The sequence below is a fragment of the Seriola aureovittata genome, chromosome 20 (assembly GCF_021018895.1).
Source record: "Seriola aureovittata isolate HTS-2021-v1 ecotype China chromosome 20, ASM2101889v1, whole genome shotgun sequence".
NCBI lineage: Eukaryota > Metazoa > Chordata > Actinopteri > Carangiformes > Carangidae > Seriola > Seriola aureovittata.
The window spans coordinates 13421117-13435416 of record NC_079383.1 but is presented as its reverse complement, the minus strand read 5'-3'; the positions used below and the strand labels follow the sequence as shown (position 1 = coordinate 13435416).

Below are 14300 nucleotides of genomic sequence, written 5' to 3'. Positions count from 1 at the left end.
AGCTAATAAATAAACTCCAGCACTGCAATCAACAGGCAGGCATTGAGGAAATTCTTGCTAGACTCATAAATTAATCACTCTGATTTCCAGGGCTCCAAACGGAGATGTCGGCAAATTAATGAAAGGAATTATTCATAATATGTATATCCTCGGACTGTTCTTAATAAACATTGTTTTTGTAGGGATGGAGTAACAGTATTGCTCCCGGCCACTAATTATAAGGAGAAGTTAAAGAAGGTTAAGTAAGCTTGTTTCCCTAATTACCCTGCATCTTTCAGGGGTTACACACCCACGTGGATCCTTAAAACTCATTCAAACATTTAGCAACAACGATGGCAACAAATAGATCCGTTACTGTATTTGCTATAAAAGAGGACTGGATCATTGATCACAGTTGTTTGAATAGAAGCATATGTTGTTAGCTTTGGATAATGTAAAGCCTTGTAATAGTAGGGCAAAGTGATCATTTAGATCGTGCCACTCTGCATCTTGTGGATCACTTATTTACCAAATGCATGCAGAAGAAAAATTACACACACTATATCAGCAGTAACAGTTTGAGTTGGATAAATTTACTTATATCCTCAGACCCAAAAAATGTAATTAGAAATGAACCAGCTGTGAAAGTGAGGGGAAGTGTGCAAATCATTCATTCATTGTTTAATTGTTTAATTTTTTTTCAACAATAGTAGACAATTTGAGCTCCAGTAACCCATTTATAACAATGCAGATTTCGTTATATACATTTTATCTTTGCTATCATTATCATTTTAACATTTTAATGTGTTGTTGAAATCAGATAAGGCAGACTATATAATTCATGAGGTCAAGAATATTGCAGCTAAGAGTTCCTGGACATCACACCAGGCAGACGACAGTGATTGTTCTATGACTTCCTTAATATACAAGGATAAAAGATCTGCAGCTGCTATGACCAAGTTGTCTAAATAAAGCAGTAGCGTTGTTAGTCCTGTTAGGGCTCTGGGTGGGGAGTTCATGGATTTGCTAGGTTTGTCTTAAGCATCCACATGACTGCAGATGGCTGAGGAGAAAGCCACATGATTGAGAGGCCCAATCATAGGAATCTTTAATTTTTGCACCCTATGAGATCAGATAAAAACAAGAGGAAGCATTATCAGATTATGGGTCAACAATCATAGAACTGTTCTCCCTCAAAGACTGTGGCCTAAAATTTAGTACATATTTAATAGAGATTGACAGCACTATTATGATATTCCCATTACATAAATAAAACTGTTAATCAAGACAACATAATCACAAAATAGAAAGTTATTTGTCAAGCAGGAAGACTGAGGGAAATAAAAATAACTGATACTATAACACTGATCTAAAAAACATTTCTTGATTTTGGGGAGAATTATGAGAGATCAAACCTATTAACATCATCAGACAGAATATTGATAATTTCGTCATATAACACATCAATTCTGTAAAACAGCTGGTTCTATAGTTGAAAACATATAACATTATTTTATGTCTACAAAAGCAAATAATAAAATAGAGTCAGGAAAAATGTCTACTCTCAAATTAACTGAGATCCATGTGAACTGGACCTGAGAGGCTGCTGCGGCTTCCACCTCTGCATGCTAGGATGGCTGTAGATGTGACCAGGATGTGGACCCTGACCCATGTTAAAGTCATCTGGAATATAAACAAAGTCAAAGTTATACATAGAATACACACACACACACAAATTCAAATGTGTCAAAACTAACCCAGCATAATGAAGTAAAGAATGATGAATGTGATGACAGCAGAAAATATTGTGAAAGTCTTTAAAAATCCAGTTCACACTATTTTGTGGTTTCCAAATTGTATTAAAGAAGTATATAAGGATTTAGCTATTTCTCAGTATTGTCAAGTATTATCACACTTCTAATACACATAAATAACCAATACATCACTAAATCAAAGACATGACCATGCTAAAACAGAGGATAGCAAATAAAAATTAAAAAAGTACAGAATTTAGTGACTTACTTGTTAAGGGTACAGACAGCATGTGTGTCTTGTTTTTTTTCTTCTTGGCCTCTTTAGATGCTTTCCAGTTAATAAGGAACTGTCTGGTTAATTCTTTAATTTCCCTTCCATCGAGAACCGCTGCAAAAATTAATAAATAATTTAAACAAACAAAAGAAAAATTTGAAATTCAAAAGTGAACAGTATATTTTTTTCATTTTACCATTAAGTGAAAATAGATTTTTTTGTTTTAAATAGTCTTGGTAAGTCAAAGCAATAAATTGCATTTACAGATTAGGATGTCATTGAGCAACAAAATGAATAATACTTTACCGAGGCTTTTGCATGCAGTAATCAGGTGGTCCCTGTACTTTGGTTTTTTACACACAGGATTGCCACTCAAATCCATTTGAAGCAGCTGAGGCCAGAGACTGAACACATCCTCTAACTCCTGAAAATGCACAAAAACAGAAATTTAACCTAATGTGTGTTGTTTTTGTTTTAACCACTAATGTTTCAAATGGCAATACTGTGTCTCTTTGCTATGTTCAGTAACTAAACAGGAAACTACAGAAAACTTTATTTTAAACAAAAGTAATGTATTTTTATGATATGATAACTAATCAAAGACAAACATCAGACAAACTTTAAAAGGACATGCTATAAGTTGAATGGTAATGTTAAGTACAAGGGCCAGTGGAAAGTGCATAAACAACATATCAGTCTATTTTAATAAACACTGTCGCCGGTGTCATGTAACTACAAGTTTTCTCCTGGGGCAGTGTGAGGCTGGCTCCTCTAGCGAGTTGCCTGCAGTTGTATGTTTATCTAAAGGCACATTAATCCAAGCCTGGAAATATGAATACTCTCTGGACACGCTCTGATTGTTCATTGCCTTCCTGTCTTGGCCAAAGCGCTTCCACTTTTCCAGCTCGTGCTGCAATCAGTTCAGAGGGGACCCCTGAGCACCGCGCGCTCCCAGGCTTTGATAAATGATCGTGTCAGGGCCGTCACTCAGAAGGCCCTCACTGAAGAGCAGCCCAGCGCCAAATTGCCCCCCACGCGGGGGCGTGGAGAACAGCAAAGGCTGGATACTCACTGAGCTTGACTGGCTCTCTCGCCTGGACTAATGATGGGCCAGTTATGAACCTGCATTTGACCAGGGCTTCGATTCCCCTGTCCTCTCTGCCCTGCACACAGCTAACGGCCTCTGAAGATGCTCCCCATTTGTCACCCTGGCTGACTGCCTGTCATAATCTATTTTAAAAATCCATAACTTTTCCTCTGGATTCTGACCAAATGGCGCAGAAAAATGGATCGATCCTTTAGAGTGCTGTCTTTGCAGAATCAATAGTGGCAGATGCTTTGTATAAATTATAGGAGATTTCTGCTAAAAATGACACATGTACAACAATTACCTGCATCACCGTTCGCAAAAGAAATCACTTATGCTGAGAAAGTAGCCTTAGCAAAGTATTCAATTATAAAGTGCTTTCAATGTGTCATCCCGGTGTTAAATCCTGGTTAAAAAAAAAAGAAGAATTTGAGCCCTTTTAAATGAAGTCATCAACCTTTTCAGTTAATATATCAATTCAAACAGAAAAATTACTGCCATCAGAGAGTGAGCCTCAAAAACAAGCAGGTCATTTTTCAAAGAACTGAGAGAGCATAAATCATATCTCTGCCACAGATGAATCTCCCATAAAGTTAAGTACTGGTGGTTTAGGGTATCAAATGGAGGATTCTAAGGCAGAGAGGAAAAATCAGCCTCCCAAGGAAAAGGAGAAACTTGTGCTTGTTTAAAGCTGTCAGTGAGAAAAGTCTCAGGGGAATGGCTTGCTGATTTGTTGAATAATTCTGACCCTGTGCAAGTCATGGAGACTGGGAACCTATAGCAGGATTTGCAGGATTTGGTTCTTTAGAACCCTGTTCTCCATATCATTTCACACATCACTGCAGAAAGCTACGGAACAATGTTTATGATGACCTGATCAACTACTAGACGGTATGTTGACTTTAATACGCTTTCCTTTGACTTCACAGAGTACAGCAAGCAGTCAGTATTTACTTCTGCCACACCGGAGAAGAATTCTTCAATGGCAACTTGTTTCACAAACACTTTTAGTTACGTTTTTAAAAAGACATATTTACCTCCATATTGTGCAGTTTATTGTCAGAGGCATAAAGATGCTGGAGTTCCTTTAGCACTGCCAGGTCCCTGATATCATCAATGTTGTTATTATTGATATTCAGGACACAAAGAGATTCCTGTGTAAAGAATTCAGATTCACAAAGTTAAATTTACAGTTAATTTTACAGTTAATACAATGACTATTACAAACAAATATCTCATTGTGGACCTTGAAGGAGCATCTCCAGGAGAGAAGGAAGAGAAGGAGAAAAACAAGCACACTTAAAAAAGGTACATTCTGTGTGGTTGAATGTTTAACCTTACAGTTATTCAAATATGTAACAAAACTTCCCAGAAAAAGGCAAAAATCACAAAGTACTTTAACACGTATTTATTATGGACACACCTAATAAGTCTGTTTACATAACCATAATTGTCAGATAATCTCTTTATGGTGCTTCTGAGAGGAAGCACATTACAGAACTATTGTGTGTGCCCAAAATAAATTTGCACTTTACAGTATTTTTATCCATTTGGATTAAGCATCTACATTTGCTCTCTTTAAACACCTGAACTACTAGGATCATGTCCAAATCATACTGTAGATAGTGCTGTTGTTAAATATTCATCTTGGTTTGAAGTTCTATAACGGTGCATTTATAAAAAGCTGGAACTCTTTAAATTTGCACAGCAATTTCTTTAATTATCCAAACAAACAAGAAGCTGAGACTTTTGGTGTGTTTATCCATGGCCTGCCTTCAAGCAAACAGACCTAACTGATTTGTCAGACCAGAGAGAGCAACAGAGGTCTCTTTGACATCATCAATCCAAGCACAATATTGCTTTTACATGGATCACTCGTCTCTGAGAAATCAGAGATATGTGATAACCTACCGGGTTGATACACCACAAATATCCTTTTGTATAAAAAGTTAAAATTAGGCTTTCCTGTAACCTTTTGATTACTTAAAAAATGTATAATTTCAAATGAAGAGAGACCAAATTATGTGGGGAGTATGTATCTACCTTTTTTTTCTCATACTATATTTGTAGTGAACAGTGTAAAAATAGGTCATACAGCGAGTGAGAGGAGAGTCCTGGGGTCAAAGAGCAACTTCTCCCCAGGTGCCAGCTTCTGATTCTCCAGATGAAGCTCCTGGAGTTCACTGAGCTGCTCTAAGCCCTCCACCACTGTAATTCTGTTTCCACCAAGATACCTGCAGAGAAGACAAAACACACACATGATTATACAAACGTAAAACAGCACAGGACAATAATCAGTTAAAATTGTCTACTTACAGTTTGGAGAGCATCTGCAGATTAGAGAGACTGTCTATATGAGTAATGTTGTTGTTCTGCATATAGAGATGGGTGAGGTTGGAGGCAAAGCCAAGGTTGCAAATGTGTGTGATCTGATTATCATAGAGGTAAAGAACAGTGAGGTTTCTGCACATGGAGAGATCACCCTGAAAATAAAATGACAACGTCAGGCATAAAAGAACAAGAAAATCACAGAATTAAAATGTCAGCGTTAGTTATGCCTACTTACAATATCTTCAATATTCTTGCCTGAAAAGTGGAGGTGGGTAAGTGTCTTGAGGTACTCTGGGAAGGAGAGGCCCCTTTTCTTTTTAAAGTGGTTTCTAGATTTAGCAATCAGATCTATGTTCAGATGTACCATGGTGGCCCGTCACAGACACTGCTTCAGAGAGGATCCTTTTCAGCTTCAGCCAAGCATTCAGCCCGCAGCAGTGGCTACAGCTGTCTGTTGGAGAAGAAAAAAGACAGATATGAGCTGAAATAGACCTTAGCAGGCAAACAAATGTTACTCTGATGAACTATTTACTAATACAAACTTACTTAAGCATTTGTAATCAGGAATGACAGACAAACATTAACCTTGTACACAACTTTAAATGGCATAAAGCCTAACTGTCAATTCACAATTAGGGATAATTGATGAAAGAAAACATCACTATTCACCAGGAAACTTGTGAAGAGGCCAACGGGTGAGTGGCCACTCAATTTGTGTTGTAATGAGAATGGTCAATTCCCCAAGCAGTCTGAGCAGAGCTCCCACTACTTCCTCTTATTCAGTACCCATGGGTCTTGTATATTAGCTTGACCTGACATTGAAATATAAAATTGCACTTTGATCTCCCTTTGCAAATAGGCATTATAATACATCACCTCTCCATCTGCTAGTTATACGACAGTCAATACGTGTTAACAGTGACAGTAAGCTGAAATATAGTGGTGGGGAGCGAATGGAAGAAAGATGTGACAGCGGGTCTTTTCCACACTTGATCTCAAAGCATCGGACCGAGCAGTAGGAGACAAGAGGCACTGATCGATACGGCTGAGCTGAAGTATGGACATAAGCTATTGGTTAACTGAACTTATACACCCCTGGGCATCTTCTCTCAGGAGACTTGTGGACAGCAGTTAATCACTGTCAAATAAAGTGCGACACTCAAGGCTGTCCGGGTGCAGTAAGCGAGGGATAAGACATATCTATTAAAGTTAATGCAGATAACCAGTGGAAGGTGGAATCCACATAGCCAGAGAAGCCTCAGAAAACATCTCAGAAGGGTGTTATGAATTAAAAATTCGCCTCGGACATATTAAATAACATTAGGCTGCCTTCAGTTAGCTTAAAAGCTATTGTAACACTGCAGCATTTTCTGTAACCACATTTAGCCTGATTTTCCCCTTATTATTATGAATCTGAACATGTGTAAAATATGAACTAAACTCTCCTACCTCTCTGGTGAGTAGCAAACCTTAAAATGCGGGCTAGCTAAAAATTTTTACGTACGTATTGCAAGTTCGGCTGTTTTGTTTGAGGCAAGCAAAGCTGTTGCCATGGAAACCACGGAAGTAGTGCGTCACTCAAGTCACAGAATATGGTGCAACACCGACTAAGTAAGCAGCCATGTTTGTTCAATTAGTTTTAGCAATAATATTAATGTTACAAACACACATTCATAACCATTGTTGCAATTTTAGAAAAAGACCAGTAGTTACTAAATTAAACATCATATTAATTTAAGTTATTGGCATTTTAGTTGTGTAATTGCAAGTAAAAAATAAAAGAGAAATTGATATAGATAAATTATGGGTCTAAGAATTTACGAAATGTATTAATGTTAACTATTTTGTAGTGTAAGTGGTATTTCAAAATACAACAAATAAATAATAAATACAAATAAAAAAAAAGATGAACAATGTCCTTATGAGACACAAGTGAACACAAATCATATCAACTGAACTAAATGGACACTAAAACTTTCTGTTCATATTTTCTTACTTGCTCTCTCTACGCAGCAACAAGGATATTTTTCCAGGCTATAGTGTCTATCTTTCAAGGCAACATACCAAGTCAGGACCACAACTCTCTTCTCCCAGTGACCCCTGCATTGTTAATCTATTTCATGCCATGACCTGGGTTTCCTGTGAGGGAGTGACTTGCTGCCACTTATGCAGGAGCACATGGCAGAAAGGAAATGTAGCACCTTCTTAGCTGGGTTCAGCTTCACACACAGCACCACGTTGTAGATTTATTTCTGCTGAGAGCCAAACTAAACATAATATCGCCTGATCTTAGTAGGGTCATTAGATCTATAGGGTCTAAATACTGTATCTTCCCATAACTATTAATCATGAGCCTCATCAATCTGCTGCTCTCATATCAGTGCTGAATCTCCCAGTTGTTCCAAGGCAAAGGCATTCCACTGCAATCTGTAAAAGCTTTTTGTTAGTAATGAGGAACATATTTTGGAATTATAAAATTGCTAAATGTTAAAAGAATAAAATAAAATTCACAGGTAATGGATTTTTGGCTGCCCACAATTTGACTTGATTAGAATTTACATAATTTTTCCTATTCCACCTTTAGTCATGCATACAAATGTCCATCTGGTGATAATCACAATATTTACATGTCCAACGAGTTCAATATGTTTCACTGATTCTTAAATCACCATGAAAGACCAAACATTAGATGAAACTATTTTAAAAGTGCATACTCTAAATATTTTCTCAGTACTGTGACAGTCATCCATGTAATACATTTAAATATCTGGCAAAAACATTAGCTATTCAGTAGAACGTGTGTGCAGAAAACCTATACAACAATCTCAAAATCCTAAATTACATTAAATATAATCTAATAAGTTTCCCCTTCCTGAACCGCTCCACTGAACACCCTCCATTTTAAGACATGGCTTAAATAATGGTAAAAGAAAATCATTATAAGAAGTGGTGCCAAAACTCATGCGCATGAGAAAAAACAGACACCTCCTCTGTCCCACTGGGATTCTCTCCTTTGCAATACATGACATCAAAAATATACATGTAGCCATTACAATACCATAAAAAAAAGACATGACACAAACCCATGTCAAAGTGGCTGTCTGTAAAAAAAGGCAGACTTGGTGAGTGTCTGCTTCGATGGAGAGCAGACACGTTGGGTGAATAGACTCCAGTGTGTACGGCTTCTGTTTCTGCACTGCATCACTGCCACACCATAGCCTGACGAGCTGGCCACTCTGCCGGACTGTGTACCACCGAGAGCCAAACTGTGCTGGGAGTGACTCCGCAGAGACATCCCACACATGGCAGCTGATTCCCTGTGAGCGTATGCAGAAACTTGAGTTTGTTGTTCCATTATGTAACGCTATGACAGACTACACTTGAAAGACTGACTGATGCTAGGTTAGGCTGTGCGTTAAATGTGTCCATAGTGTGTGTCTAAATGTTCGAGTGCAGGAGAATATAGGCCCTAAGATTTTTAGCAACTGACGGGAAACAATGCTGCAGTACTTCACACCTTAAGATATATTTACATAGGACTGAAGATATATACCCCGGTGAAACTGTTCAATTTCCCAGGTACAATATACATTATGTTGCATAAGACATACCTAAATAAACTCATGATTTTGTTTAGAAAGTATGAAACACCAACACACAGAGGTTGCATTTTTATGTTTTATTTTATGCAGCATGAATCCTGGGTGTATTCCTTAGCTACTTCAAAAACAAAAGAAGAATTTGAATAAAAAAAGTACTCCCAAGAGAACTCACAGATAATACTACTCTTAGCAGTTAAACCATAAACCAATAAGTGCTAGACATGCACAAGAAAACATTTCCAGGTGAGACTTAAATCAGCTAATAGTTCAGGTTTAATTTGATGTGTTGATTTGATTGAAGAGTTTGTCCTTAATGACCTGCGACATCAGGCCATGAATTGCCTCTATGGTTGTCTTGCAGCTAAAACAAAGCACATTGAAAAAATGGAGATGAGTAATTATCCCAAACAAATACAGCATACATAGAGATGTAAGATTTACATTGCTATCGGCAGACTTCCAAGAGTAATAAATAGTGATTCTGATTTGTATCCTCTTAATAGTACTTTTTCTCGATCTGTGAATCAGATATGACTATGAAACTATTATTAATAAACATTGGTGATCTTAGCTTGAATTATATTTTGGATGGTTTTAATCACAAAAATAATTATTTATAGTCTCTGAATAAGACAAAATCATTGAAAAGTAATAATGCTACATGGTTAACATTGTTCTTTTTCTGTTTTTATTCACACTACTTGTAATTCAAAGGGTTTTTAAAAAAAACCAATAGACCCCACAACTCATAAAATGAGTCTAGAGTTGAAATGATTGATGATCAATTAGTCCATTGACGTGAAATTAATCAGTAACTATTTTTTTTTTTTTATAATTGATTACTTGTTTTAATCAGTCTCTGTTTTATTTCATTGCAAACTCAAACTCTGGGTATTTTTCTGACATTTATTGAGAAATAATCTGCAGATTAATCAATAATAAGCATAAGCTTGATTGTAGCATTAAATCAAACATTCAACAAGATTTTAAAACACTCAAGAATTTCTTTAAAATTATTTGTTAAAATGTGATAAAAACAACTTATTATATATTATTATATAACGATTATTATTAAATTAATATTATTATTAAATTAAAATAAAGATAAAAGTGTACTATCGTCAAATCAGTAGAGTTGGTAAATACTGTAAATCATGCAGAAACAAAATATAATGAAATTAATTTAAAGTTCTTTTTAGGATGTACAATATAGAGAAAGCACTGGGAAAGCAGGCTACAGTCAAAATAACACTGAAATTATACTGCCCAAAATAAATGAAAATCACATGAGTTGTTGTTTAAGGAAAAATATTTACCTGTCCCGTGTTGCTTTGGCCAGTTTGTCCTCAGACTTCCTGTCATGTGTGTCCAACCCGAGCATGAAGCTGCCTCTGCCCAGCTGAGCCTCCGACTGCTCCAGCTTCTCCGACAGGTCAAACACCTGGCCTGTGGTGTAGTCCGAGTTCTGACCGTCCAACACACACACACACACACACACACACACACACACACGAGCGCACACACAGAAACCAATTCATGCACAATTTGCTAACAAAAGCTATATAGCAGATTTTCCACAAAGAAGAAGAATTTTTGCAGAATGGCAACAAATCTGTCTAACAAGCTATAGGAACACTTTGTACGCTGTGGTGAATGAAACGAAGTCAGGGAAAAGTTTGCTTAAGGTGAGGCCGTGTTTTTAGTGGAAAAGGTAATTAAAACACAATGACACAGGGGCCCCTGACTAGGGTGACAGTGTAGCAACTGACAAAGCATGTCACCCATGAAGCAGCTCATTCTTGACATCTAGTCAATTCATCTTCATCCAGAATGCCAAAGAGCTAACTGTTTGGATAAGCCTGATGCCTATTTAGACTGTTTAGTCAAGCTCGGGACAGAGTGACTGCAACCACAATGGGAATTCACATGAGGGGCTTTCGATCTTTAGAATGAACTGCAGGGGAAAAGCAGATGATCCACAGTGAACTATGACAGCATCTGTATCACTGGAGTCAGGTCCAGCTTTAATACTTATCTCCCTTGTTAAAAAGTTTAAATTAAGCTTATTACCAACATCAATAAACAAAGGCGCTTTGCTAACAGGCTGCAATAAATCACAACATCACAAGCTGGTGACCACATGTCTCAATGAGTTATAGTGTAATAATTAACCATAAATCAAAATGTCAGACAATTAGTGAATATTTTGATTTTTGAAGTTGCATACATACCGTGAGGAGACTTGAGGAGCTTAAGGTATTGACCCAATATTTATTCCAAAGGAGTTCCAGGAGCTTTCTATCAAGGGATGACTTAAAGTAAGTTACCTCCAAGGCGTAATACCTACATAAGACAAATCAAAAGCAAAGCAAAGCAAAAACATGAGGCATACTTGTATTCAGTCACAGAGTAAAGAACAAAACTGTATTTAATTACTGTAATTAATTTTAAAATAATTTACATACTTATGTAAGTATTCAATATGGTGATAACATTGTAATATACTGTATATCAACACTCACTGTTTACAGTGTACACCAAAGTCTTCAATCTTGTTCAGAGGGATTGTCTGATATTCGGAGGGTCCTTCATCGGGAGGTTTGTAACCCTGAAAATCCAAAAGAGGAAATACTGAGAAGTAACAACAGAAGAAAAAGCTTTTCTACAATAACAAGGAATTAATTAACAAGATAAAAAGGCAATTACAAGATCACAAATTCTAGTTCATACAGCTTAATAAATACACAACAGTAAAACAAAAATTTAAAAACTACAAATATGAACAAAAACACAAATGCACCAGAAAGCATTAATAGCTAATATTTTCATTACTTGAAACTTTCAGTCTTAAAAAGAACTGCTGCTATATTTGCTTTACCTTTGGGTAGGTTCTGAAGGCGCCAAGGTTGACTTTCCCCGCAGAAATAGTCCGAGTGGGGTCGATCTGTTGGAAGCAAGATACAGTAGAACAGGAAAACAAAGTCAGGGGTCATACAGACCTCAAGGGACTACTCAAATCTGGCCACCAGGAGCCCTTTGCTATGGCTGTCAGTGTGCTGAAAAGACACACTTAATTATATGACGCCCATGGCATTTAAAGACTGCTAAACCAAATGAAGTGTAAATAGCATATATGGTTGCAATAGCAAATTATTCATCTGTACTACATGGAAACCTACAACTCATACATCAACAATCTCGCCCCCCTTCTCAGTTACAACCACATTACATATTGTCATACTTAGAAAGAAAAGAACTTACTTTCCTGAATATAGTTTTTAATGGGGCATAATTAGAAATCCCTATAAAACAAGTGTTTGACTTGAAATAACAATGGTTACTATTTCTTGTCTTACCACAACGGCCACAAAGGGCTCCTGAAACTGCTGGTTGAGCATCTGAGTGCTGACATCAATGCCCGAGAGCCAGCATCCATAGCCTGGATGACTGTGATACCAACCAATAGCATTCTCCAGCCGGCCAACCTGAGGGATTAGATGTAGTTTGTTATTCAAGACATGAAGCCTGTACTATTTCAAAACGCAGTAATATACAGCAATACGACAGATATGGAAAAATACGAATAGTATGAAAATAATGATTGAATATTATCATTGCTACCAGTATATGGTAAAGTGTAGAAGTGGCAATTTTGGGATCTTTTTTAAGAATATGACACTGTTAATCTGAGTCACAGAACAGAAACAGAACTAAATTATGGTGGTAGTGCGGCCATGTTAGAAAGCATACTTTTGCACGGCCATTTGAGCCAAGACTCAGAAATTAATAACAGTATTGAACAGGTGAGACAGGGCTGGGCAATATGGATAACCCTCCTCAATCACTGTACATGTAATTTCTTGCTGTATATTGATACATAGAGATATAGTAAATTTGATCCGTAGTCCATTGAGGAAGAGTTTGTGATTGAAATAACCAGAAGGGACTGTTTGCTTCTGACTAATCCAACAAATTAAATACTTTACAGAGCATGGCGCTTCATCATATTGATGCAAAAACCTTATAAAAGATTTCAATATTTGCATACAGTAGTCCTGCTCATTGGTTTGCAACAGTGCCTGAACACACTCACAGATAATAACTAAATAGTAAACATTATGGCAAAATCTCTGAGGGCAGACAAATTTATATCATCTGACGAGAAAATATCAGCGTTGTGTTTTATCTTAAGAAATAAACCTGGTGTATGTTTAATCCACACATTACAAACAAGGGGTTTTTAAGAACAACTGAATGACATTTGCCCAAGTCTGACAATAAAAAATGTGGTTACAATTAATAACATCTACAGACAGTGATGCATTGCAAGTCGACATGATGTAACTCTTAATAGTGTATGAGGAGAGTTTGGTTTGTTTCTTCTCAATTATGAATTAACTGAGATGTCCTTTAGGTGAGTGGAAGTCAGTATCAGACCTGCTTGGCGTTTTCAATGTAGGCAGCCATGTATTCATATGCTGCAGCCTGTGCGTTGACTCGGGTTTCTGTGCCCTCCACAGGTAAGGCAAAGCTGTCCATAATGATCATGGTTTCACCGTCGACCTTCCCCAGCATGAGGCCCATCACCTCCAGGTTCCCTCCAGACCTGGCATGCATCACCATCTTCAACAAGGCCAAAGCTGAGATCTTGCAATACTTGAAGTAGTGATGACTGCGGGGTCAAAGAAATATATATATATATATATATATATATATATATATTCAACATTAGCTACGTTAAGTATAATCTTAAGGAGTAGATCAATTTGCAAGTACACACCACACAACGTTAGCTGTACTGGTGTTGACAAACAAACTGACGAACAACTGCTAGTTTATGGCAAAACACGTACCGTGATACAACAGACCATACCAGAAATGTACATTAACAATTAAACTGACCACTAAATACAACAGTACTATTGCATACTTACTCCTTTGTCCATGGCTTCGCAGCGAGGATTTCTTGTTGTTGCTTTTTGTCATATTTGTAAATTTCATCTATGCTCTGAACTTCCTGCATGCTGTTAGATAGCTCCCATGTTTTCTGAGCAGTGCTGCTGCCCGCCATGATGACTTAGCTGAACACAAAAATTAGTCGTTTAAGTCCCTATTTCTGCTCAAGTAAGCGAAGTACTGTTGTGTTTTTTCAAGTATTTGATACCGTAACAGGGCGAAACATCCACTTGCTCAGGGAGCCATGACAGTGAACGATACCAATACGCCAAAATGCAATCGCAGGGGACGTTTGTCTTAATGTCATATACATATGC

The 14300-nt window shown here is 37.1% G+C and overlaps 2 protein-coding genes across 7 annotated transcripts; both read right to left on the bottom strand.

Annotated features, from left to right (window-relative positions):
- Positions 1–640: 640 nt before the first annotated feature.
- Positions 641–6992, bottom strand: ppp1r42 (protein phosphatase 1, regulatory subunit 42). 6 transcript variants are annotated; one of them, XM_056364517.1, is made up of 10 exons: positions 6930–6957; positions 6095–6237; positions 5661–5876; positions 5411–5577; positions 5190–5328; positions 4132–4248; positions 2314–2431; positions 2002–2121; positions 1575–1662; positions 641–1101 (listed from the first exon to the last, which is right to left on the bottom strand). In XM_056364517.1, the coding sequence occupies exons 3-10, from the start codon at positions 5790–5792 to the stop codon at positions 1017–1019; spliced, it is 966 nt and encodes a 321-aa protein (XP_056220492.1). In that variant the 5' UTR covers positions 5793–5876; positions 6095–6237; positions 6930–6957; the 3' UTR covers positions 641–1016. The 6 variants fall into 6 exon arrangements, with proteins under 6 accessions (XP_056220492.1, XP_056220491.1, XP_056220493.1 ...); XM_056364516.1 differs by having other exon boundaries at positions 6875–6951; XM_056364518.1 differs by lacking the exon at positions 6095–6237 and having other exon boundaries at positions 6930–6992.
- Positions 6993–9089: 2097 nt separating this feature from the next.
- cops5 (COP9 signalosome subunit 5) lies at positions 9090–14238 on the bottom strand. Its single transcript, XM_056363674.1, has 8 exons — positions 13962–14238; positions 13465–13699; positions 12384–12512; positions 11906–11971; positions 11550–11635; positions 11259–11370; positions 10344–10492; positions 9090–9388 (listed from the first exon to the last, which is right to left on the bottom strand). Exons 1-8 carry the CDS (start codon positions 14096–14098, stop codon positions 9301–9303), a joined length of 1002 nt encoding a protein of 333 aa, XP_056219649.1. The 5' UTR covers positions 14099–14238; the 3' UTR covers positions 9090–9300.
- Positions 14239–14300: the final 62 nt, after the last annotated feature.

Excerpts from the sequence above, each read along its gene's own strand:
- ppp1r42 (XM_056364518.1), bottom strand. The coding sequence starts at position 5,792 with ATGGTACATCTGAACATAGATCTGATTGCTAAATCTAGAAACCACTTT. Across the intron at positions 5,329-5,410 it reads CTGCAGATGCTCTCCAAACT|GTATCTTGGTGGAAACAGAA; the intron begins GTAAGTAGACAA and ends TCTTCTCTGCAG. Across the intron at positions 1,663-2,001 it reads GCTGTCTGTACCCTTAACAA|ATGACTTTAACATGGGTCAG; the intron begins GTAAGTCACTAA and ends TTTATATTCCAG.
- cops5 (XM_056363674.1), bottom strand. The coding sequence starts at position 14,098 with ATGGCGGGCAGCAGCACTGCTCAGAAAACATGGGAGCTATCTAACAGC. Across the intron at positions 11,371-11,549 it reads TTTGGTGTACACTGTAAACA|GTATTACGCCTTGGAGGTAA; the intron begins GTGAGTGTTGAT and ends TGTCTTATGTAG. Across the intron at positions 9,389-10,343 it reads GCCAAAGCAACACGGGACAG|CTGCAAGACAACCATAGAGG; the intron begins GTAAATATTTTT and ends GCTTTGTTTTAG.